At 37.3% G+C, this 26,607-nt stretch overlaps 1 protein-coding gene across 1 annotated transcript in view; it reads left to right on the plus strand.

The window, feature by feature from the left end:
• The window catches only part of LOC101347326 (ectonucleotide pyrophosphatase/phosphodiesterase family member 3-like), an 81,916-nt gene that overhangs the window by 23,750 nt on the left and 31,559 nt on the right, over positions 1–26,607 (plus strand). The window contains exons 6-16 of the mRNA XM_023725838.1: positions 3,554–3,633; positions 5,738–5,857; positions 6,433–6,542; positions 7,788–7,853; positions 8,560–8,632; positions 10,545–10,653; positions 12,218–12,346; positions 12,707–12,738; positions 15,681–15,808; positions 23,230–23,296; positions 24,991–25,078. Coding sequence (XP_023581606.1) covers positions 3,554–3,633; positions 5,738–5,857; positions 6,433–6,542; positions 7,788–7,853; positions 8,560–8,632; positions 10,545–10,653; positions 12,218–12,346; positions 12,707–12,738; positions 15,681–15,808; positions 23,230–23,296; positions 24,991–25,078 — 1,002 coding nt within the window. The remainder of the gene's footprint in view (positions 1–3,553; positions 3,634–5,737; positions 5,858–6,432; positions 6,543–7,787; positions 7,854–8,559; positions 8,633–10,544; positions 10,654–12,217; positions 12,347–12,706; positions 12,739–15,680; positions 15,809–23,229; positions 23,297–24,990; positions 25,079–26,607) is intronic.

Here is a 26,607-nt window from a genome sequence, read left to right on the forward strand (position 1 = left end):
GTGGGTAGACTGGACAGATCCATCAAATACAAAAGCTCCAATATTGAGAGCTACAGAATCTACTTCTGTTTCTAGAATCAAACTGCCTGACACCTAACTCCACCACTTACTAGGTGGGAGGCCTTGGGCAAGTTTACCTAACTTTTTAGCGCTCCAGTTTCTTCATCTGTAAAATGGTCATGATAATAATCCTGTGAGAATGTACATGTAGTATACAGTGGATGATTTGAAGTTATTACTATAATTATTGTTTCCATTATCATCTTCATCATGATGTTGCACTTCTACATTAGGGTACTTGGTCTCTGTACAATTTGATAACGTTAATAATAAAGAGAAGCCGACAGCCCAAGGACACAGAGATAAAAGATGGCAGAGTGTGATTAGAATCAAAAGGCTGGCTCCAGGGCCCACACACTTCACTGCCCTGAAGCTTCTCTCTTTCTCCCAAGCCCTCTTCTATATACAAGGTTCTCAAAGTTTATGACAACTTTACTGTCTTCCTGGTCTTATTTTCCTTCAAATTACAAAAAAAAAAAAAAAAAGAAAGGCCGACACTGTGTAAGTCAGGTGACTTTTCTTGGCCTCAGTTTCCTCATTTGTACAATAAGATGGCTGGGTCTCATAATTTCTACTGCTAATTTCAGCTCTAAATTTCCATGATTCTAGAAAGATAAATATTCCATCTAGAACACAAAGTACCCTAATTCTTCAGCTTCTCTTTCACACCCTGAGACAAATCTTTAGCAAAGAGATTTAGAATTTTGGGCTCTGCCAGAATTGGCTCCAAATCCAGGACTCCTCACTTACCGCTGAGATAACCTTGGCCTGGGAAGTTAATCAACATCTCTCAGTTTCTATTTCCGCACCTGCATTTCTTTTGTGCCAAAAAGGGAATTTAACTAGGCAGGCTTGACTGGATCCCTTTTGAAAGAGAATTATTGATTTGCTCATCCCATTGGGAGTTGGATATGATAACATGAAATAATGAATCATTGAGTGCTTTTCTTTTTTTAAACTTTAAAATACTTTTCGGTCATTCAGACAGCATCTCAATCCTCCAATGTGAAAAGATATCACTAAATATGTGGAGTAAGGCAAAATGGGGCAATCTGGTTTTAAGAGTCCCAATTAAGATACCAAAAAAACCAAACTCACTACCGTTGAGTCAATTCTGATTCATAGAGACCCTATAGGACAGAGTAGAACTGCCCCATAGGGTTTCCAAGAAGCGGCTGGTGGATGCAAACTGTCAACCTTTTGGTTAGCAGCCAAGCTAACCAGGGCTGGTAAAATGTTAGGATTAGGCCTCACTTTGCCTTGAGGTGAGGTATGAGACAGAAGGCATCACCATTAAGGAAGTCTAGGGCCCCATCTCTAGTGTCCCATCAAGCTGCTTGGGTTTGGCTAAAGTGGTTGCGGACACTCGGTGTGAACTAACACTACTGAGTCATTTGAGTGACAGGTAAGTGGACGAGGATTTGGCTCTGAGACACGCTCTAGTGAGAAGGCTAGGATGTTGTCTTGTCTCAATGTGGGTGGCAGCAGACAAGGAAGGGCCAGAACAAGATCAGGAAGCTGTCAAGTTAAATAGAAATGATTTGGCTTGAATAGGATGTCCGTCTTCCTGGAAAGTTTGGTAGGAAACAGATAAACGAAAACTAGAAATAGCAAGAAGAAAGGTAGTTTCCAGGCAAGCAAGACATGTGGATTTTTGAAGGTTAGAATTAGCAAGGTTGGCAATACTGAACAGTAGAACCCTGGAATTCCCTACAGCAGATGCCATTTGCTGTTTGCCCTCTTCCATCTTTTCTTCTTTGTGTGTCAAGGATTCAGGTGTATGCTTGCAATTACTGGGAGAATTGGAGCCTTTGCAGAGCTGAATGTTCTTGATTTGCTTGAGTGCAGGCAACTGCATGTCCAGGCTTTCCAGAAGGCTATTCTACTAAATTATACACAAAAAGATAAGTGCCTATTTTGAGCCTGTGAATATTGCTGAACAGTTGCCTTGTTTTCAATTTGTAGGAATACCTTAAATAATATTTCAATATGTCACTCATAAGAATTTCCTAAATACTATTATAGTCTTGATCTGTGTGTTTTTCAGCTGCTCAACTACTTATCCATTTAGTCCTCCACCCCTGCTATAGTTTTATAGTTACTATAAATTTTTTATTTGGTTAATATTTCCTTTTTAAAAAAACATGCTTTTTTTAAAGTAAAATATGCACGTGGTAAAAAGTTTCAAACAACCCTAAAGTGTAGATAGTAAAAAAAGCAAAACCTCTTTCCTAATCTTTCCAGTTTTTCTCTGCAGAAGCAAATACTGTTATCAGTTTATTGTATGTCTTTCCAATAATGTTCTATTCAGTCATAATTTAGATTATAAGACCTAGAAGAAGGCTTTGTTTTCTAAAGGCTGTACTCCAATAGCTCTGGTTCAAAGGCAGGTAATCCAAAATGGCAGCCTGAATCTGTAAATGTCAGGAGGTGTATCTTGTTTAAGACATTCTCAATAGGGAGGGGTCATGTTTTCACAATACTGGCAGCTTAAAAACCCACAAACCAAACCCACTGCCATCAGGATTTCTGTATAGAAAATTTCTTGTACTTCACAGCTGTAGAGGAAGTAATGTGTTCCAGTGGTTCTGACCTCTTTAAGCAGGGTTATTGCACAGATTGAAAACAGTCAGAACAATGAAAGCAAAATTAATGCTGTGCTTTGTGAAAAGCAGATCACAGGAAACGTTACTAATGAAACAGAAACTGTACTGAAAGTAATAAGCAGTAAAGTTAGCTTCTTTTGAAAAAAATTACTACTTGCCTATGTAGTTATATAAATCAAATTCCTTTTTAGTTACCTAGACAGTTGTGTATACTTTTGTTATATTGCATAGTTTACATATAAGAACTATCTGCTGGGATGCAAATATTATATAGAAATTCTTATTGTAATTACCATCATTGGAAGAAGGGAACAGCAAAAGCAAACAAAGCCTGCAATATATAATTTAGGATACCTTTAGCTCTGGGGTCAGCCAACTGGCCAGTGGGCCCAATCTGGCACATTAGCTGTTTTCATACAGCCTGCCACTAACCAGAAATTTTTTTATATTTAAAATAAATGAAGAATAATATTTTGTGACATGTAAAAATTATATGAAATTCAAATTCAGTGTCCGTAAATTAAGTTTTATTAGAACACAGCTACACTCATTTATTTATCGATTGCCTGGCTGCTTTTGGTTATAATGGCAAAGTTGAATGGGTGTGACAGAGATCATATGGCCCATAAAGCTGAAAATGTGTACTCTTTGGCCCTTTACAGAAAATGTTTGTGGACCCCTGAGGTAGCTCATTCCTCTCCTAAAAGCTGACATTCCTTGGAATGGTGAACTTTCAGAGTCAGCATTTCAACCTCTTTCCATCAACAATCCACTCTTCAGTTAGTTTTTTATTTCTCTGGGAAATTTCCACGTTCAGATTTTTTGTTATTCAAAAAAACTTCTGAGGAAGAAGCAATTTGCTAATTTCTCACTGTTCATTGTTGCAGAAATATGTGGAATTCATGCAAAATACATGCGAGGTGTCTATCCAACCAAAACCTTCCCAAATCATTACACCATTGCTACGGTAAGTGCTTGGTCAAGTGGCAAGACTGACTGACCGGCCACTGACAGGCAACTGACCACACCAGACATGCTTAGGCAGGAACTGGCCGAGCCTCATGCCACACATTTCACAAGATTTTGTGGTCATAGTTCATGACTGGATCCAGGTTGGGAAGGAGTGTCTCAGCATAAGGCTACTCAAGTGCTGTGAGCTGTTAACTATGAATGAGTGCCTAGTTCACCATGATGATCTACCAAGATAGCGTCTTTTTGAGACATAGCATTCTCCCACTGTCCTTTGATTAGCCTTCATTTATTTGAAGGCCTGCTGGGAAATAGTAGGCTCTATATATGTGGACAGTCACTTTAATGTGGGAAATTTATTTTTTTTCTTAATCTTTTCATTACATTTAACTTAATAAATGCATTTGTTTCATAAGTGCATTCATACTGGCTACAAGTTTAGATAAACAAAATGGGACAGTGAATTCGCAGCGGATAAGAAGATGTAGGTATTTTCAAACACCATTCATTCTTTACCATTCTGCTTCTTTTTTTCATTGGAAAGATTAAAATGAACTCAAAGGAAAAATAAGTCATTTAGGATTCACAGATTTAGAACACATCTTAAGAAGTCTTCTGCCTGAGCGTTTATTGTCAAAAGATGTTTGTGTCTTTACTACTTTGCATTTTACTGTTTTATTACTGTGGAACAGTAACTATAACTTATTTAAATTTTAACACTTACATAACTGTGTGTGTATACACACACACTCACACATATATATGCATACATATACCCGTTGTCGTCAAGTCGATTCTGACTAATAGCACCCTATAGGACAGAGCAGAACTGCCCCATGGATTTCCAAGGCTGCAATCTTTATGGAAGTAGACTGTCACATCTTTCTCCCACAGAGCGGCTGATGAATTTGAACCACCAACCTTCTGTTCGCAGCTGAGCACTTAACCACTGCACCACTAGGGCTCCTTATGCATACATATACATCTATAATATATATTGTATACCCTCACACACACATATATAAACAAATAAGGGATTACCAAAAAAAAACCCAAAACTGTTGCCGTCAAGTCGGTTCCGTGTCACAGGGACCCTATAGGACAGAGTAGAACTGCCCCATAGGGTTTCCAAGGAGGGGCTGGTGGATTTGAACTGCTGACCTTTTGGATAGCAGCCAAGCTCTTAACCACTGTGCCAACAGGGCTCCAATAAGGAATTATATATGTATTATTAAGTTACCATATATGTATGAAGAGCTCTGGTGGCTCATTGGTTATACACTTGGCTGCTAACTGAAAGGTTGGTGGTTCGAACCCACCAGCCACTCTGTAGGAGAAAGACGTGGCAGTCTGCTTTCATAACGATTACAATCCTGGAAACCCTATGGGGTATTTCTACCCTGTCCTATAGTGTTGCTATGATGGAATTTACTCGATGGAAATGGTTTCTTTAAATATACGTATGCAGAAGTGTTGGGCTTCTAACCAAAAGGTCAGCAGTTCAAATCCATTAGCTGCTCCTTAGAAACCCTATAGGACAGTTCTACTGTGTCCTATAGGGTTGCCATGAGTCGGAATCGACTCCAAGGTAATGGGTTTGGTTTTTGGCTATATGTAAATGTATACGTATACATTTACATGTATATACATATGTGGATATGCGGCACCCAACAACCACAAATATATATACATATATAAACCCAAACCCGTTGCCATCTATAATTGTTCTGAAACAATGACCCTAAAATCTGTCTGAAAATAGTTACAACTGCATGGGATATAATAGGCACTCAATTAAAAGTGTGTAGAATGATTATTGAATGAATATGTGTGATTGGATTGAATGACTGATTGGATCGATGGGTGGGTGGGTGGATGGAAGGGTAGATAGTGACTATATATACGTAGTATATGTTACATATATTATATACGTATATACACATCACATATACTCGTATTTCAGTTCTAATCCAAGGGTTTTACATTGAAAGGTATATGACAACTTTCCTAGATAGGAGTTATAGATCTTATATTTTAATTTAAAGATATATTTTATTATACATTATTTTATCTTATGTCTTTTTTTATATATATCATTTTAGGGCTTATATCCAGAATCACATGGCATCATTGACAATAATATGTATGATGTAAACCTCAACATGAAGTTTTCACTTTCATCAAAGGAGAAAGAGGATCCAGCCTGGTGGAATGGACAACCAGTAAGTAGTATTCTACACAGAGAACCCAAATAGCCTCCATTTCCCAACGTCACAGCAAACTTCTTTATGGAGCAGAGCATCTGCCATCTCTATTTTGAGTTTTACATTATCCATCTAGTTTCAAGGGCTGAGTGTGGTAACTTGTTTCACCACTATTTACAACTTGAATTTTTAGAAAATTCATAATTTCTCACTGAAATTACCTTATGCTGAAACTTGGGTGTTGTTTTGTAAATATAGCAACCTGGAAGTTACTTAGTTAGAATATCTTAATTTTCCTCATTCTGTTTTGTAATTCATTAAAAAAGAAAGTGGAACTGTCAATCTTACCAATTTGAAAAAAAATGATATTTTTTACTACCTTACTACCTTTCTGATATTTAAGGATCCCCGGAAATTTATTTTAACCGTTACAAAGACAAGTTTTAAATAATTCTAATAAATTTTATAAACTTAAATAAGTTAAATATATTTTGCAACTGTAAATATTGTTCAGTTTCTAATAAGTTGCACCATTTCTACCCAAACTCATTCTTCTACTGACTTTACTCATCTTAAAAAATTTTCTCTTACAGATCTGGCTGACAGCAATGTATCAAGGTTTAAAAGCGGGTACCTACTTTTGGCCAGGATCAGATGTGGCTATAAACGGCACCTTTCCTTCCAAATATATGTTATATGACAAGTAAGTGACGCTCTTTCAGGCATGATCCCACCTAGACAGGACTAATTAGGAGTTGTGTGGTTGTTTTTGTCTTAATCTTGATGATAATTCTATTCTTTCAGTGGTTTGGGCCAAAACTCTTGAAGTCATCACTTATGTTTTCTCTCATATCCCTCATCCAGTCTGTCAGAAAATGGTTTTGGCTCTAATTCAAAATATGTGCAGAATCTGAGAACTTTTTTATTACCTCCAGCATTACTACTCTGGGTTGCGCTATCATCATCTCTTACGTGTATTGCTACAATCACTTCTTAACAGGTCTCCCTGTCTCTATTCTTGCTCCTTAGAATCTATTCTGAATCCACCAGCCAGAATGATTCTTTTAAAAAGCAAGTCCAATTATGACTCTCTTTTTTTTGCTCTAAAAACCTTGATGGCTCCCTATTTCACTCAGAGTAAATACCTATGAGGACCTATGTGGTATGGCCCACACCATCCTGTCCTACCTCTCAGATCTCCTCTCCCACCATCCCCCTGCATGCTCATTCTGCTTTAGCCATACAGACCTCCTTTCTCTAGGCCTCTTACACACCAGGATTCCTTCCTCCCGGGACTTTTGCCCTGGCTGTTCCCTGTGCCTGAGATCTTACCCCACATATCCACACAGCCAACTCCCTTGCCTCCTTCAGGCTTTTGCTCAAAAATCACCTTCTCAATAATGTATTTTTCCCTGACCACACTAAGATTTAAAATTCCATACCACTCCATCCCAGTCTCTCAGTGCCCCTTACTCTGCTCTAGTTTTTCTTTTTCATATTGCATTTATCATCTTTTAACCCACCCTATTATTTATTAGGTCTAAGTTTATTGCTTGTCTTCCTCCAATAGAATATAATCTCTAGGAAGGCAGGTGTCTTTGTTTTACTCCCTAATAAACTTTGTTTTCAGTGAACGAGTGACTGACAATAGGTGCTCAGTATATACATTAATGCCTAAATGAATAAAATGGATAAAAATAAGCCAATAAATGGAAAATAGTGCAGGGCCTTTTATTTTAGTTGGGGCAAAATTGAAGGAGAAAGATGAGAAGGAAAGAAATTGATATACATTTGATTTATAGTGCTGCATGTAAATTTGTACATAATGTACTGAAAACAGGAACTCCTTTGAATAATACTGAATCCCTTTCAGTATTTTGACCATATATGAACACAAAATGAATATCTGAAAATCTGATTGTTTTAAATTATTTTACTCTTTTTTCAGGAATGTTCCATTTGGAGAGAGGGTCTTTACATTATTAAAATGGCTGGATCTGCCCAAAACTGAAAGGTAATATCTAGTGTCAGAGAAATGGTGGCATAGTGGGATATGCATGGTTATAAAATGAAATTGTTTCCTTAGTGTAAATGAACTTTTGTAGAAGAAAACCCTAGAATTCCTGTTTTATGGGCACTTTTGCTGTAGAGAAGTGGTTGCCACTATTGAACGACAGAGATAAAGCTGGTATTAGAGAGCAGAGGCAAATATTACAGAACCTGATACGGATCGAGGGCAGAACTGAGAGTGGGTCTGAAACTTGCTCCTGAGGTCTGACTCCAGGAGCCAGAGCTCAGAGCAAGGCTGGTAGAGTCAGAGCATCCTGAAAAGGGAGCACCAGGAAAACAATGCTACAGAAACCAGGCATTTGAAAAGACAGCTGGGTGTGTATGAATACCAGAGGGCAGAACAAAGAGTCAGCAAAAAGTCAGAAACCAGGAAATGTAAAGGACTGGGGCACACGAAGGTCTTCACAAGAGCAAGGCAGATGTTCATAACAAGGAATAACAGGAAGGTATTATTTACTTCCTGTTAGGAGACCTATACCTCCTAGGTCGAAGTAGAACTACCTGGCCTGGATGAGAGAGGGAGGGCAGTGAGAAAGAAAAGGTTCTAGATCTATCTACATAATCTGACAGCAAGTTCTAGATCTACAAAATCCCCAAATCCAACTATAGATTTAGTCTAAATTGATAGTGTCTTTTTCCTTTTCAATTAGACCCAATTTTTATACCTTATATGTGGAAGAGCCTGATTCAGCAGGACATGAAGGTGGACCAGTCAGTGCTAATGTAAGTTTTTTGTTTTTAAACAAATATAAAATCGTCTAACCCTATCCCACACAAAAACTTATTGAATTTTCATTGAGCACAAATGTATTTAATATATATATGAGATCAAAATAGTTATAAGTCAAAAAATGATATCTGCCTTATTAACTATATTTTGATTCATTTGGTAAACAGTTATTAAATACATGTGTCACTGTTATTTCATATAGTGAAAACATCAAGGCTCACTGCACATGTCAATTCAACAAAGCAGTGTGACCCGTTTCAACCCAAGTCCACCGGGGTAAATACGACCACTATCTATGCACAGTTCCACTTATGAGTTCCTTATCATTGGACTTAATATGTTATTGCCTAAACCAAATTTACTCCCCTTCCAGGCCCCCATTATCATTGAAGTGAACTCTTTAATATTATTTTCTTCATTATTTAGTTTCTTCATTAACATAGTCTGTTATTATTTCAGAGTCTTGGTGGCACAGTAGTTAAAGTGTTTGACTGCTAACTGAAAGGTGGGCAATCGAAGCTACCAGCCACTCTGTGGAATAAAGATGTGGCAGTCTGCTTCAGTCAAGATTTTCAGCCTCGTAAACCCTACGGAGCAGTTCTACTGTGTCCTATAGGGTGGCTATGAGTCGGAATCGACTCGATGGCAGTGGGTTTGGTTGGTTGGTTGGTTTGTTTTTTACTGTACAGAAAGTCATTTCACAAGTGTCCTCAATTGTAAAGCTTTAAGTAAATGTGTTTACCGGGCAGCATGCCTTTGCCCTTTATCAGAAATGCCCCTCTTCTTTCTCTTTTGTATTCCAATACTACTCTTGACTGTATTACAGGATGGCTTTGAAATGATCTAAAACGTACTAACTGTTTTTTCTTCTCTATTTTAATTTTTGCTCATATTTGCTGTTAACGTTTCATGAGATAATACACTTAAGCTCTTATTAATAAATGGCATGCAAAAGCAAAAAAGAAAAAGAAATTATTGTTATAATAGTGCTATGAGAGATTAAGCACATTTCCCCAATCCATTGCTATTACACTTTCTTATTCACTGAAAAGTCAGTTCAATATACTATATTGATAATAAAGTATAGGAAAATTTAAAAACATGGAAGAGTATAAAATAAAAATGAACTTCAATTTTGCTATTCAATGACAACCACTGTTAATAGTACTTTGATAAGTTTCCTTATAGTTTTCTGGGCATGTGCGTTTACTAAGAATATGCTAGATGTATTTAAAAACAAAATCAGGATCATATAAGGGTGTGTCTACAGTTCAGTTTTCTTTTTTCTTTTATTATTATGTGTAACATTGTCTTGTGAATATTTTCCCATGCCACTGTTCTTTACAAATGTTAGTTAATGGCTGTAGAATATGCCATATTACTTTTTCCTTGTGTAATGTGATGAATATCAATCCTTGTTTGTTAGTCTCCATTTATTTGTCCTCTAATTATTTACTTAGGACAAATGCCCAGAAGTAGAATTATTAGGTTACAAGGTATTCACATTTTTAACTCTCTGGTTACATATTGTCCCATGATCCTTCAGAAAGTGTTTAACAGTTTAGACTTCCATAGACGTCCCCGAAAACTCCCCTTTCCAAATACAGCATAATCATGTAAACATTTGCAGTTGAAGAGTGTTTGTTGAGGCTGAACATTTTGGTTTTTTTTTTCATATATTTATTGACCAGTAGTGTATCTTTCTCTATAGGGAACACGGTTTAATTTTCTACAGAAATTTAGAGAATTGGTGCTGGTAAATATGGTGGCATGGATGCTGGATTCTAGTGTCCTATTTCAAAAACCAGTGATTTAAATGAAGGAAATGTGTTTAATTTTTACTCAGTGATTTGGCTAGTTAAAACAATTAATGAAAGCAATGTTCACTCCAAATTTTTATCCTAGGTGGTTCAAGCCTTGCAGTTGGTAGATCAGGCTTTCGGAATGTTGATGGAAGGTTTAAAACAGCGGAACTTACACAACTGTGTCAATATTATCCTTTTGGCTGACCATGGTATGCTTTTCTTTTTTTTTTTAAATCATATTTTATCATTGATTGTATTTTATCGCTTCAGGGAGCATTCAAAAATAGTAATATTCTAAAGTATGTGCTTCCCGACTTAGAAACTCTTGAATAAGCGAAGAGTGAGTTTTGTTGTTATGCTGTGATGAAAACCGGGCTGAAATAAAAATTGTAGTTTAACTATTCTAACATTCTTTTTGAAAATCAACCCATATACTTTAATTTCCGTAAAAATGGAGTCAATAGCACTTACCAGGGACATGGTAGGGTTGTTATTCAGCCCTAGCAAGTGCTTTTCAGCTGGTGATTCATTCGTATCTGTTGGCTGCAGTTTACCACGTTGGCTAGTTTTGCCATGTCATGTGTAAGTTTTTTAGTTGTGCGTAATCACAGCATTCATCTATAAAGCCTTTGTCACCCTATACTTCTCTACTTGAGGTTAACTCTTGATTTCACTTAACCTGGATGTGAAAGGTAGGAGAAGGGCTGCCACATCTTCTCCAACCTCGTGCAGAATGCCTTCACACAGTTTGAAAGCATGCATTCATTCAATAAGCATTTTTTAAGTGCTTACTAAATGGTGAGCACCCTACAAGGTATGGAATGTTCAGAGGCACAAAAAGCAGACACGGACCTTTTCAAAAGAGAGTATTCAGAACTGTCTTCTCAAGGAGGACGTTCATGCTAAGCTCTAACAGCTGTGAAGGAAACCGGCATGGGGTGTAAAGGGTGAAAAGAGGCCAAGTAACAGGAACAGCATGTCTGCAGGACATTTGTTTGTTTGTATTTTACAACATCAAGATAATGAGAGATGTAATAATTTCTTTCTTTTTTTACTTCTAAAATGATTCCCTAACACTTTGCCCTAGTGTTTTAAAATGAAAGGGAAACATAATTATCTATGTTTTGTTATAAGAAATTGATACAAGTAGTCTGCCTTGAGCATTATGCTTTTCTAAGCACTATCTATATGAGATCAAATTGATAACAGCAACTTAAAAGATTAGGTAGGAACCTTAGGGGACAGATATTTTTGAGTCTTAACCTCCTACAGAGGATTTTCTTCCCCAAAATTATTTAATTAATCTTCATTGAACAAAGGATCTGTCTGTAATAAATGTCTATACTCTCATAAATATGACTGTTTCCTCTACTGCCACTATTCTCAAGTTCTGCCATTTAGAGTTAAGAAGTAGGATAAGTTGTATAGGTTATCAGTGAAACTTGATTTGAGATGTAGTAACAAAATGTCTCCTACTTGATATGAACAAAGACTACAGATTGTTCCTACCTATGTACCATATTTTGTGCAAATAACGCATGCCTTCTACTTTTGTTTGCCAACCTCTCCCTCCCCACCCCCTCGAGGTATTTTTGTAAGTGCACTATGCTAATTTTTTTACAGCAACATGTAAAAAAAATTGTCATAGTAGCGCTTACAAAAATACTTCCTGGGGGAAGGGAGCAGTTGGCAAACAAATGTAGAAGGCACGCATTATTAGTGTAAAAATATGCAGTACATTCAGTAGATAATGTTTGTTTGTTTTTGATTCAGGGATGGATCAGACTTACTGTGACCAGATGGAATATATGACAGATTATTTTCCAGAAATAAACTTCTACATGTATGAAGGGCCTGCACCTCGTATCAGGTCCAGTAAAACACCTCAAGACTTCTACAGCTGTAAGTATAAAGATTCCCATGTGAAATGTGTGGTGAAACTGAAAGTGAATAGCAATAGCACCCTGATTTTCTGAGGATTTAAGGGGTTTCACGCCTCCCTTCTGACCTCTTGGGACAAAAGCAAATGAGAAGTTACCATGTTTCGGTATAATCTACGACGTCTATGGTAGTATCCAATATTGTTAAGTTAAAGCGTATTCCACTCTGTTCTTAAATCCTGAATCATTCTTTGCTTAAAATGATCTTTTGTTTAATTTTACCAGATCATAGTCATTAATAAATGTATGTGTCAAATTCACTGAGTTGTTCACATATTTTGTATCAGTTGTAATGTGATTTATTTATTTTCTTTTGAAACAGTTAACTCTGAAGGAATTGTTAAGAACCTCAGTGTAAGTATACAGCCTCCTCAATACACTTATTTAATTCAGTGTGATGGTCTTCAACAATTTGGGTTTCAGGTTATAAATTATAGAAATCTTTATTCTACATTTCTGAGTCCAAGCTACTGGTAATTTATTTTTTTAAACTGTCCATCAACATTATTTTAAATGTGAATCATCAGTTGCTTTCATCTGAGATGTTTTCATTTTAGGATTAACACCACTACTGGAAGTTAGTTTAGGGTAACCATGGCACTGATTCCTGGCTTTCACCGAGCTAGCAGATGTCCCACTCAAAAAGGCTGTTCTCATGAGCTTCAGGCAGCTTAGCTTTTCATTTTCTGTGACTTAATATCAGAAAATGGGGAATCACGGACTCTCATAGATCTTTTTGTACAGATCAGAAAAATCGTCTTCTTACCTCTAAGTATAATTGCAACTGCTTTTGATTGGTTCCCATGTTCTGGTTTGTAAGTAAATGACCAGGACAAAGTTCAGATAGATTAAAGCAAGATTTTTCAAAGCGGGTTCACTACTGCTAGAGAGACCTGAAATGTTCTTATGTGGTTATTTTAATAGCTATGCATTTAAAGTATATTCACAAATATATGTCTATTACATACAATTTATGAGTTTATTATTGCTGGGAAAGAGCTAAATTAAGTGAAGGTGGTAGATAATTATAGTAAAAATCGTAAGGATGGAATGTGAAGGATGAAAGATAAGGAGACACTTGGTAAAGAATGGTTAATATAATGTGGAACCCACTGCACATTTGAAGCACGAATGACCATTAGAACAGAAATCCTTTACAGTGTTAATCACTCCTTTTTTCCCCTACACCTTCCAATACCCTGATCTTGAGAGTAAACATGATCAACAATCCCACCCTACTAGTGAAGTGTATGCATGCTGTGTTCATGCTTACTGAATTTGTAAATTGTAGTTTAGAATTTTCAATATGTGGATTTTCTAAATCCACATACTGTTTTCCTTTTGTCCCATCTCTTCATGCTCCAAATAGCTGAAGTCTGTTGATGAGGAAGGACGAATCTCTAACAATCCCAGTGGTGCAAAAGGATTGAGTACCTTGGGATTTGGAAATCCATTATATGGTACCACGGATATGGACTGGACCTGTGCGACAGAGGCCCAAAGAAATGTACCACCATTTCGCGGAGTAGTCTACTATTTCTGGGAAAATATTTTGTGTGGTGGTACAGTATTCCCAGTAGTGCTGTTCTGTGGGCCTGTACTGAGCTTGTATTGGACAAACATGAACTGGCCACCCTGATATTTCACAACATTCTGGCTGCATGAGAAACATCAGCCTAAACTTTGTTTTTAGAGAAAATGACCAAGATTTTATCTCCACTCCGGTGTCTTCATCCCAAACTGTGAAATGCAGGGGTTAATCCCATACTTCTTCAAAGACTGGCAATGTCCCACCAATTTTCTCTAGATTTACTCTGGTTACACCCTGGCTCAGAAGGTGTAACTAGTCAAATTATCTGTGATTCTTAGGGGCACATTCTAGTCCCTTTCATCTTGGGAGAAGGTACATACTTAGCAGTACCATCTCATGTCTGTCTAGAAGTTAGCAAAAGTGTTGGCTTAAGGAGGAAGTAATGATAAATGAGAAAGCAGAAAAATAAGAAGCCTGAAAAAGACAGGAAGACCAAAATACAGAGGAAAAAACTGACAAAATTATATGTGCAATAAATACTTTTTCTTTACTTTTTCATTCTATAGCTAACTCTCTTTGCTCTCTCATTTTCTTTTAAATTGTGTTTTATTCAATTTCATTGTTTCAATTATTTTTTCTTATATAAATTGAACATGAGATATTAGTGACACAGACTTGTTAGTATTTATGAGATAGTGAGGTTTAAGATAAATGAGAAAAATGGGGAAATGAAAAAAGTTACTTCCCCATATTCTTATCTTTATATTTATTTTTCTTCTTTTTCCTCAAAAAGGTGAGGAGGGAGAAAATAGTTCTTTATGTTTTTTTCTTTTTCTCTTGTTCCACAAAAAGATCATGAGGAGAGAAATTTCCTTTGTAGTTCTATTTCTCATTTACTCATTTTTTTACGTGACTAGATACCAGTGTGATTCGCATTTTTACATAATTTTAAAAATACACCATCTAGTTACAGCAGTAATTTTTAAAGAAATAATATTTCACCCCAATTTGTGTGGAATCCATGATTTTTTCACAAAAAGGAAACTATTAGGTTTCAAAAGCTCTTGACTTGATTTGAAAATTAAGCAAATGTAGGTGACTTAAAGGATAAATTGAGTCAATTGGGAAGGAATTCTTGGCTTAATTAAACTGATTTTTAAAAATGTTTACCCATATCTACTATTATGTTATATACTTTCATATATAATTTAGACTCAAGAGTTGTAATGCCACTCCAAGTCTAGACTTATTACTTATACATAGTCTGTGTCAAAGAAGGAGGGAAGATTTATAGTGGTTTAAAATATATACATAACAGTAGAACTTAAAATATCAAACATCAAATCATAATTTAAATCAGAATTTATTTGTAAAAATTGTTGTAACTATATACTGTAATTAGGGTATGTGACCATATTGATAATACATTTAATATTCCTATTTTATCAGCTGGATTAAACTCCCTTATTTCTAAAAAGGGTTTAATAAATAGTGTTAGGAGTTCTGGGGGCGCAGTGGTTAAGTGCTCTGCTGTTAACCGAAAGGTCCGAGGTTTGAAACCACCAGCCACTCCGAAGGAATAAGATGTGGCAGTCCACTTCCATAAAGATTATAGCCTTGGAAACCCTATGGGACAGTTCTACTCTGTCCCATAGGCTTGCTATGATTCAGAAGTGACTCGGCCACACACAACAGCAATAGTTTTAGAAGATGAAATTGGTGAATTGGTTTGCATATTTTTAAGAAATAATTACTTGTTTTTCAGTGCCGAAAACCTGACCAGCATTTCAAACCATATTTGTCTCCTGATTTGCCAAAACGACTGCACTATGCCAAAAATGTCAGAATTGACAAAGTTCACCTTATGATGGATCAGCAGTGGCTGGGTGTGAGGTTTGTGTGTACTATATTTTTAACAACCATCTTTCATTATAAATTTACTTAACCTTGTCCTGGGATTATGGTCACATATTTTTCATGAGCATTGACATTTTCTTGAACTTTTTTACGTGCTGTCTAGTACTTCTGTAATTGAAAGTATTGTGATTAGGTTGGTGACTGTAGTATCAAAGTCCTCAGCAATATACATGAGAGTGAAGGGGAAGTCAGAGACTCTTCCTGCCATTATCAGCGCGTTCCTAACCTTGCTGTGATCTCTCTTTAGGCAACAGACAGGATAAAGATGACTTTAGTTATCTCCCAGGCTGGTAGTAAGTGAGTGATTAGATGGCTCTTTAAAATCTTTGTGATTTTTAGAAAGGAGCACTATTATGGCTCTTAGCCATGCTAACCAATTAGTGCTATCATTTTTTTTTTCTAATTATAATTGTAATTCACATTGATCATTGAGCAGCTGTAAAATTTAAGTGTGTTTAGAGAAAAAAAATTGGAGTCAGTCCATCCTGAAATAACAAATTGATTCAACAAAATTTTATCGAATACTTTGTATGTGTGTGCCAGACCCTGTTGAAGGCATTTTTAGGTACAGAGGTGGTTTCTGATCTCATGGAGGACACCCCATGCCCTCTAGTGGAGGACAATGACAATACACCAGTAAGCAAATACATAAACACTTCCTGATTGTTAAGTTAAGGTGGCCTGGTGGTTAAGTGCTCAGCTGCTGACTGAAGGGTCAGCAGTTTGAATCCACCAGCTGCTCCGTGGGAGAAAGATGTGGCAGTCCTCATAAACCCTGTGGGGCAGTTCTCCCCTGTCCTATAGGGTTGCTATGAGTGCGAATTGACTCGATGGCAATGGGTTGTTTTTTTTTTTTGGTAGTTAATGTTCCCTATTTTTGTATTTCATTCCAGTATTTTCCCATGTGTACACGATCATATTGAGTATAATGAGCTCTGGTGGCACAAAGCGCTCAGCTGCTAACTAAAAGTTCAGTGGTTCAAACCCACCAGCCACTCTACGGCAGAAAGATATGGCAGTCGGCTTCCATAAAGATTTACAGCCTTGGAAATCCTATGGGGCAGTTCTACTCTGTCCTGTAGGGCCGCTGTGAGTTGGAATTGACTTGATGGCTGTGAGTTTTGTTTTACATGATCATATCGAGTATAGTTTTCTGGCTTCCCTTATTTGTGTGCTATGTAAGACTAGGAGGACGGCCAATCTCATCACTCCTAGGTGATAATTGGAATAGGGGGGTGACTGAAAGATATGTCTAACAAAGAAAGAAGAAAGGAAAGAAGGCAAAAGAGCTGAGCTCCAGTACAAGTGGATGAGCAACTGGAGAGTTGGCAGAGCCTGTTTTATAAGAGAACCTGTAAACCAAGGTTTGAACCAGTTCATTCCGGTTCGACCACCTGCTGAGAATTTGAATTTCCACCCCAGATATACTGAATCAGAATCTACATTTTAAAAGATCCCCAGGTGATTCTTAATTTGCAGGAGGTGGAACCAAAACAAACTGGTTCAAAGCCCTGCTGTAAACCCAAGCAGTAGACCCCTAGACAGAGAATGTGCAGTTTCCCACTGGATCACCAGGTGGCACTGTCCTCTCTGCTTGGGACTGGGGCTTCAAAGTCCTTTGTAGATCAGTAGGTTGTACTTTGGCTTAGGACAACATTCTCTAAAAAAATACTCATTATTTCTCTAAAATATGTGAGCAAATAAAACTTTAATAATAACAAGTACACAATATTGTTCCTAATTTATGTATGTAATGCATACATATGTATATGTTCAAACGGGAATATGTTTTCCAAATATTTACTGTTAGGAGTATGAGATCAAAGAAGGCCACTGGTACAAACCGAGAAAGTACCTATCCATCTGACAGCATGAACTGTGGGTCACACAATGGGAACTTAGTTGCCAGAGTGGCTTGAATTAGGAACTTTTTATGTTTTTGAACAACTAGCAGTGAGCTGAAGTAGAGTTCAAGGCTTGGCTCCCCAGCTAGCTAGTTATGGGAAGTGCTATAACAAAGGATTAGCCTGGTTTTGTTATTCTCTTGCCAGTAGCATACAAGGTAAACTCATTTTCATCAAAGGAAATTTTGAATACAGATGTAACCAGAGCAACTCAGGAATCTGACCTAACATTAAAATTCTGTCTACCTATTTTCTAAGTTACAGTGCATAACTAGATAACTAGACTAGATCACTTTTTCAAAATTATAGCTAATTTCATCATTTAGTGTAATATATTTTCATATCCTCACCCTTATTTTGCCTAAAATATGTTAGATTTTACAAATTTGAGGGAAGAAGAACCCTGGTAGCACAAAGTTTAAGTGCTCAGCTGCTAAACGAAAAGATTGGCCTTTTGAATCTACCTAGTGGTTCCGAGGGAGAAAGACCTGGCAATCTGTTCCCGTGAGGATCATAGCCTAGAAAACCCTATGGGGCACTTCTACTCTGTCACATGAGGTCACTGTGAGTCAAAAATTGACTGAACGACACCTAACAACAATTATTTGAAATTATAGTTGAAATATATCGTTAAAGTGCTCTTTTAGAGAACATAATAGATTTTCGTTTTAGAATAGCAACTGCCAAATAAGTCCCAGTGTCAGGGATGGGGACTACGGGGTAGGAGGGGACAGGAAAGCTGGTAATGGGGAGCCCAAGGTTGAGAGGGGACAGTGTTGACATGTCATGGCATTGTTAACCGTTGTCATTAAAGAATATGTGTACTGACTGGTAAGAAACCATTTGTTCTGTAAGCTTCAGCTAAAGTACAATAAAAAAATAAAACATAAGTCCCAGTGTGGTGCAATGGGTTTCTTTTATATGCCTTTTCTGGCCCTGGGTTTGTAATTCTCCCAAAATGATTGGTTAGGTTGTAATCTTGTATGTGACTGGTCTATTTACTAGCCATATAAGCGGCTTGTCATTCACCCAATAGTATTGATCGGATTTCGGCCCACCTAGGGGATTGATTGGTTTTCAATCCTGCCGGGAAGGCCATACATTGAGATTAACAGGAAGTTTTCCTGTATTAGAGGCCAGTCTTAAGAGGTTTTTGGGCAACCTCATGATCATCAAGAGCCTAGAATGGAGTGAGACCTTTGGCTCAGGGTCCATTTGGACCTGGGATACCTGCACTGAGAGCCTCTACACTGGAGTAAAAGAGCTGTAATAGAGGTCAAGGGCTGTAACACTGAAAACGGAGAGACAGTGGGCTGGTCAGCCACAGAGAGAAGCTGGGCATCTCCAGGCCTGTGGGAGCTGTGCAGGCTCCCTGGCATCATGGTGGGATAGATGTTGTGGAGGGGCATCACTGCAGAGGAAGCCGTGCATGCCCTCTGGCAGTGCAGGCAGAGGCACAAATACCCCAGGCAGTGTGGCGGGAGCTGGAGACAGTGGAGCCAGTGCTGTGAACACAGCATCTGACCTCAACCACTGTAAGCTGGCTGAGTGACATAAGTATTGTTATTGTTGCTGTCAGGTGCCATCAAGTCAGTTCTGACCCATAGTGAGCCTACGTACAATAGAACAAAACACTGCGTGGTCCTGTGCCATCCTCACAATCATTGTAAGACCTGAGCCCATTATTGCAGCCACTATGTCAGTCCATCTCTTTCAGGGTCTTCCTCTTTTTTGCTGACTCTCTACTTTACCAAGCATGATGTCCTTCTCCAGGGACTGATCCCTCCTGATAACATGTCCAAAGTATGTGAGACGTAGTCTCGCCATTTCTGCTTCCAGAAAGCATTCTGGTTGTATGGACATAAGTATGGACATGGGTAATTTGGGGGAAGAGGTAGCTGGGGTTCTCCTTTTGAGACATAAGCAGGTTCCTCTCCTACAAAGTGAGCTGTATGGGTGGGTGGGTGGGGGCAGGACCAGTTCACCATAAGTAATTTGTTTCTATTGTTTACCATATGGTTCTATAAATAATAATAACAGCTTTCATTTGCCAACACTGAGTAAGTGTTTCGTGTGTATGGCTTGATCATACTGAATGAATGTAGCGTCGATGGAGTGACTGACGTCTTCATTCCTAGTGGTCTTATTCCTGCTTAGAATTCTGAGGCACAGTCTGTCTGCATATGCAATGCAGATAGACACCCAGTCACCTCACTAACAATTAGAGGTAACAGTCTCTGCTTTAAGGCCCTTCACCCAGGTAGGGAAGAAGACAACAGGTGTGATAACTGTGTCCTTAGAACGAAGTCAAGGTTCAAGGAAGCAAGAAGGATGATTACACTCACCAGGTGTAAATGTCATTGAATGTCAGAGAACGCTCCCTGGTAGGGATGATTCCTGATTCGGGATTTGAAGATTCAAGATGGATAAGGCTAACTGCTGCTCTACAGCAGGTCCACCCCATGTGGTTGTGCAGTTCGTGCACTGTACACAGGTACCCAGCCAAGAAGGTGAGTGGGAGCTGAAATCTAGCCCTTGTTCAGCTCACCAAGCCCTGACAGGGCCTGTGTTTGCTGGAGGAGTGGGATCCCTTTTCTCTGCTGGAAGGCAATCATATGCTTGCCAAGCCTTGAACACTGCCAGGCTGTGTTCTTCCAGAGGCTCTTCTTTCTCTAACAGTTCTGCTGGGGTGGGGGATGGGATGGGTGTGTGTGTGGACTTTTGAAACCACAGCAGCCATGGGTACACATGGGAAGGGTAGAGGGAAGAAGCCCATTTCCAGAACTAGATTCTAGCAATTACAAGTAGTTCAACTGTACCAGGTGAATGAAGCTGCCCTCTGCATGAATGACCTTATCTGTTATCAGTAAGGAGTATGCTTTTATCCTGAAGCAAGTCAAAGACCATTGGTAAATGGTAAATATGAAGTGGCTGGAGATGAATGGAGCAAGATTTGCATTTCAGAGAGTTCCCTCTAGCTCCTGTGTGGAGGAAGATGGCCAGAATAAGGGAGGCCAATTAGAAAAACGTGTAGTGATCCAGTCCTCAGCAATAGGACAGCTGCAGTGGAAGCTGTGGAGCTGTGAGGATGGTGAGACTAGACTAGGTATGTGGCATATCATTAGCAAAGTATGTATGGTTAATTTGTGACCCAGCTTTTCCAGAATAGTTCTGGTTTCTAATGTTCCATTCCATGTGCCCATTTGGACGTGTGTTTCCATTTTCATCACTGATGAGTAGTGTTCTATAGGATTAGGGGTGTGTGTGTGTGTGTGTGTGTGTGTGTGTGTTGTGAGGGAAGATTCTGAAGACAGAATGACCAGTTAGAAAACTTGTTTAGGTGGGAGGTAATGAGGATCTGGTTTAGAATGGTGGTAGCAGAAGAGGAAAGGAAGGGACAAATGGGAAAGCTAGTACAGAGAAGAATTGATAGGACTTGGCAACTGACTGGTATCAGCAGAAGTCTTGCTCATCTCCTGTCCACGTTGTTACCCAACTGTGGGAGAGAACCCCAGCCTTAATTTCAGCTTTATTAATTAAATGTAGAAAAGATAATAATTTGTTCCAAACACTTTCGTATAGTAATTAGAAGTTGAGCTAAACTCTGACAGATAAGATCAACTCCTCCTTTCCAAATGCCAGTTTCCATTTTTCCATATGTAATTTCCAAAGCCCATTAATGGATGGAAAGCATAAACATGTGCAATTAGGGGAGTAAATTCCCAAAGTACCCACATGTGGAGCAAAGAAAAATAGAAACTTTTTAAAGAATATTTTTATCTTTTGCTTCTGAATTAAGTTTTGTGATGTTCATTACAGTTCTCTTGTCCTTTGAATTGTTGAAAATGCGCTATTTATCATAGTTTTTAATTTAGCTGGGTTAGGAATTGGAAATATAAAACAATAGATTTTCTGAAAATAGAAGAATAAAGGTCTCACTTTTAAAAAATTTTACCAATGATTTGGTCCAAAAGACGTTTTTCTTTCTTTCATCTGTGAATGCTCTAGTTTCCCACATAGAAATTAAAACTTAATTCTCCTTAATCAAATAGTTCCAGTAAACTTACCAGTACCAGTTGCCATAGAGAAGATTCCAACTCATGGCGACCCCATGTGTGTCAAAGTAGAACTGTGCTCCATAGCATTTTCAGTGCCTGATGTTTTGGAAGTAGAATGCCAGGCCTTTCTTCCAAGGTGCCTCTGGGTGGGTTTGAACCTCTAACTTTTTGGTTAGCAGCCAAGTGTGTTAACTGTTTGCACCACTCAGGGACTCCCCAGTAATCTACACAATAAAAATAAAAATTTTTAAACGTAAGTGTTGGCTGGTGTCAACAACTTTATTGGAATAATCTAAGATAAGGACATGAACTGGCCCCCTTAGGGTACCCAGATTTACAGCCCTTAGTAAAGTAGGACTCTTCTTGTCTTTACCATTCCAGATACTTTTTTAGCCTCTCTTTTCTTCCCTGTTTTGGGTAGATCTGTGTATGGCCTACTTAGAGTTGTGATTTCTTTTTTATTCTATTTAAGCTGAGTAAGAGTCAGTTAAACATTTTTTAAAGGTAATTTTTTTAGACACTGAATCAACGTCCTGCTTTCAGTTGAGCAAACAACATAAAAATGTATATATTAGAAAAATATATTGTGTGTATGTATGTGTGTGTGTACTTGCCCAGAGAGAGAAAGCAAATGAGAAAAACCTTTTTTAAGGACAGCCTTTAGAAATAGGAGTCTTTTGTTCCCTTCAGAGACAAAATTATAACATTCAGTTGCTTTTAAACATCTAGGTTTATCATTATTTTTTTCAAGTATAAAAACTAGCTATGTATAAAATTGCTAACGTTACTCAATTCAGTGATTAAAATCCAATGAAATATGCAAAAGGAAAATCCATTAATTAGCAATAGACAAGTTATGTACAAGGCAGAGAGCTTATGAAAGAAAATCCCAAAAATTAAAAATAAACTCTGAGTTTACAGAATATACTGACTTTTCCTTACTGAGTACTTTAATTAACTTGTCTTGAGTATTCTTTAATCGTACTTTTATATTATTTTCTTAGATATCTCCACTGTAAAATAAAAATTAATATCTTTCCTAGTCTCAAAGATTTATTTATAAAGCAGTGAAATGTGTAATGTAACATTAATCAAACTATTCTTAATCATTCAGTCTTTGATGTATAAAGGTACAAGTGGGCTTGAAGAAAAAGATTTTTTTTGTCTATGTCTTTGTAATTGTTCTTTTCTCAATATCTAAAAGTAAAAAGATTTTTGAATTATATTTCTAGACCTTAAAATACTCCTTCCTTCACCATTCTGTTTGTTCCTTTATGATTATATATTTTAGCATTGAAATAAATATATTAATGCTGCTTTTGACGGAAAAAGAAATATATAAAAGCAGAAGCTACATAAAGTCCATTAAAGCTGAGTTTAGACAAAGGTCTACACAGTATGTTGATCAGAGTGTAATAACGTTATTTCTTTATAGGAGTAAAGCATATAAATTTTGTGGAGGAGGCCATCATGGTTATGATGGTGGATTGAAGAGCATGGGGGTGAGTTACTACATTTTTTTAAACCAATATTTATTGAGCACCTACTTTGTGATATTGTTCAAGACTCTTGAATCTCTTCATATCTGTGAAGAAAACAAAGATTCCTGCCCTATGAAGTTTTCATTCTAGCAGAAGAATATAGGTAATAAGCATAATAAGCAAATATGTAATATAGTGCGTTAAGTGATAAGTGCAATGGGGAAAATAAAGAAAAAAGTAGAGCAGAGTAAGGGAGAATTGGGAGTGTTTCAGGATAGCACGGGGACAGGATGCAATTTTAAAAAGGGTAGGCTTCATTGAGAAGATGACATTTGAGCAGAAACTTCAAGGAGGTGAAGGAATTAACCTTTGTAATATCCCAGGAGCAAATGTCTCAGGCAGAAGAAACAGCCAGGGCAAAAGGCCTGAGATGGGAATGGGCCTAACTGGAAGGAAGTTAGACTGGGGGTACAGCTGATTCAGGGGGAAAGAGTCTGTGTTCAGTTGGACATGTTAAGTTTCAAATATCTGTTAGACCTGCAATTAGAGGTGCTGAATTGGCAATTACAGAGAGAGTCTGTCCCGAAGATAAAAAAAAAGCAGAAAGAAAACAAAAACTGAGTTTTAGGCATATAAACGATTTAAAAGAAATGCAACTACGTAAGATCCCTAGGGATTGAGTGTAGACAGAGAAGAGGACGAGGTACTGAGCACTGAGGCAATTCTCCTTTAAGAGTTTGGGGGAGAAAATGATTTATTAGCAAAAATACTTAGAAGTAGTCACTGGTAAGGGAGGAAGAAAACTAGGGCTGTGTGGTGTCCTGGGAAGAAAGTGTATGAGGAGTTCACTGTAAAATGCAGCTGGTAGGTCCTTCATAGGTTAAGCTTTATGATTTTTGCAACCTGACTGTCTTATCTAAATCCCTAGATACAGAGATTTTCTATTAAGTAGGGCACTGTATGATAATTGAGTTAATTACTGTAAGAAAAACCTATGCCTCAAATTCTTTTTCTGATTATCTTGGAAAAACATATATATATATATATACACACACACACACACACACACACACACACACACATACCACTGTTACCAGAAAAGAATTGCTTGTCTAGGTTTGACGCTTTTCTTCTAGTTATTTACAAGGTAAAACAGATTTGTTATAAATAATGTAACTAAGTTAACGTTAATGAAATAGACAGCAAAATATTTAGGTCTCCTTATCCTAAAAGTAAAGGGGAGATGCATTTTAAGAAATAAGTAGCTTAGGAAATGGTGCAAAATATAATGCTTAGAAACTTTAATATTTTTGTCATATATTAACATATTTGAGCAATTATATGAAAGGAATATGAAAAGAATATATGATGTCATGCGTTGAATTTCTAATATATATATTGTCCAAACATTGTGAAATTGTACTGCTATTGGTTGTCCAAAGTTGCTTCTATTCTCCTATTCTGTTGACATATGAAGTGATGCGAAAGCAGGTAGAGATGGAAGTAAACACAACACAATATGGGCTATATTTGGTTGGGACTGGTACAATATCACAGAAGGAGATGATTTAAAAATAATTTTCAAATTCTGAAAAGAAATCCTTAACACAGGCCTAAAATACAAATAGAACTGTTATGGAAGGAAAACTGTCTCTTGCGATGTCTGTTTTTGTGTTTGGTTGGCATGTAGTAATAGTGTGTATATTACCACCTAGGCTATCTTTCTGGCTCATGGACCCGGTTTTAAAGAGAAGACTGAAGTTGAAGCATTTGAAAATATTGAAGTCTATAACCTATTGTGCGGTGAGTATATTTCTATAAATTCACCAGCAGATGGTGGCCATGGTTTTAACAATATGTACTTGGGAATTAGTGATAAATTGATCCCAGAGGCAGTATGCTCTACATTAAGAAGACAAAGTAGAAAAAAGATAAGGAAGAATTATTTACAGCTTTCAGTAATTGATAAACATTAGATCTCAGGAGACCAAACTTTTCCATTAATTAGCTACCACATGATAATTTAATTATAATAAAACTGGATAAATAAAATGACACTTCACACTTTACAAAGCAGGAAAAACACAAGCTAAAAACACAAGTATTCTCTTGAAATTACTAGGAAGGCTTGCGGCATGAAAGAGTGGTGAGAAAGCCTATTTGGAAACACTTATTGTTATCATACCCAATGTGAGGAAGAATTATACTTTCTTAAAGAATTCAAGTTTTAGAAAATCTCCTGTACCTTTCTGCCTACATGCTTGTCTCAGACCACTGTATTAACAATTCATTTACCTAGGCAAAGCAAACAGTAAGCGGCAATTTCACCTTTCGCTTTAAGAATTTCAGTATAAATATGTTCAAATTATATCTCTTTTAATCTCATCACTGGCTTGTGGTGATTGACTGTGACTTAGAGACCAAAAAATATGAATTTAAAAATACCCTGTTGCAGCCTTAACAACTTAAATTCTTAGTTCCCTAGGACGGGTTTGTGGTCAGGGCTGCTGACTCTTGGAGAGGAGGGTTAGAAGGAATTAGATAGGATTCCAGGCCTAGAGAAATCTATTTGGTGGTACTAAGTAGGAGCCACTCAAAAGATTATGTGTGTAAAATGTTTGTATGTCTTGTTTCTATAGAAGAAAATTGGAAAAGGTTCTCTAGATAGTAAATAAACTGTACTAGTTTGATATTTTTAAAATATCTCTATCCTTAAAGAATTTTCATGTAACTAAGTAAATATACTGCAAGTAAGACTGTACATCATTTAACTTCTTTAAACTTGTTTTTACTAAGGGCATACATAGCTTTTTATACTAGCAAACTGTAACGTGTGTGTTTAAGGAACAACGTGATCACTGAAGCAAAGATTCTTTCCTTTGGTGGAACAGAAACAGTTCATGAGAGTTCCTATGGCCCATCTTCAGTGACTGTTCCTATTCTCTAGTAAGACGAGGTGTTGGAAACTCTGGGGAAAAGAAGTCAGTAAACTGAACGGCATATGCAGTACACAAGTGCATTAAAGCAGCATTTAATAAAGGAAGTAAAAGAGTAGATATTTGCTGTAACCATGGGTGATGGGGAAACAGTAACAGAAGTATTTTGAGAACAAGTTACCCCTTTCCACAGGAAACAAAAGAGGAAAATGACTTTTTAAAAGTGAGACGATAATTAACAGAAGGTACACTTTGTTGTTCCAAATATGCGCTGTCCATCCTAGAAAAGAGCCAGATCTTAATATCTGGACACAACTCAAACAAAATACTAATACTTTAAGACAGCAACTAACAACAACAACTTTTTGTTTTAAAAGCTCAAGGGCCATTTCATTA

The sequence above is a fragment of the Trichechus manatus genome, unplaced genomic scaffold, assembly GCF_000243295.1.
Source record: "Trichechus manatus latirostris isolate Lorelei unplaced genomic scaffold, TriManLat1.0 scaffold00462, whole genome shotgun sequence".
Classification (NCBI taxonomy): domain Eukaryota; kingdom Metazoa; phylum Chordata; class Mammalia; order Sirenia; family Trichechidae; genus Trichechus; species Trichechus manatus.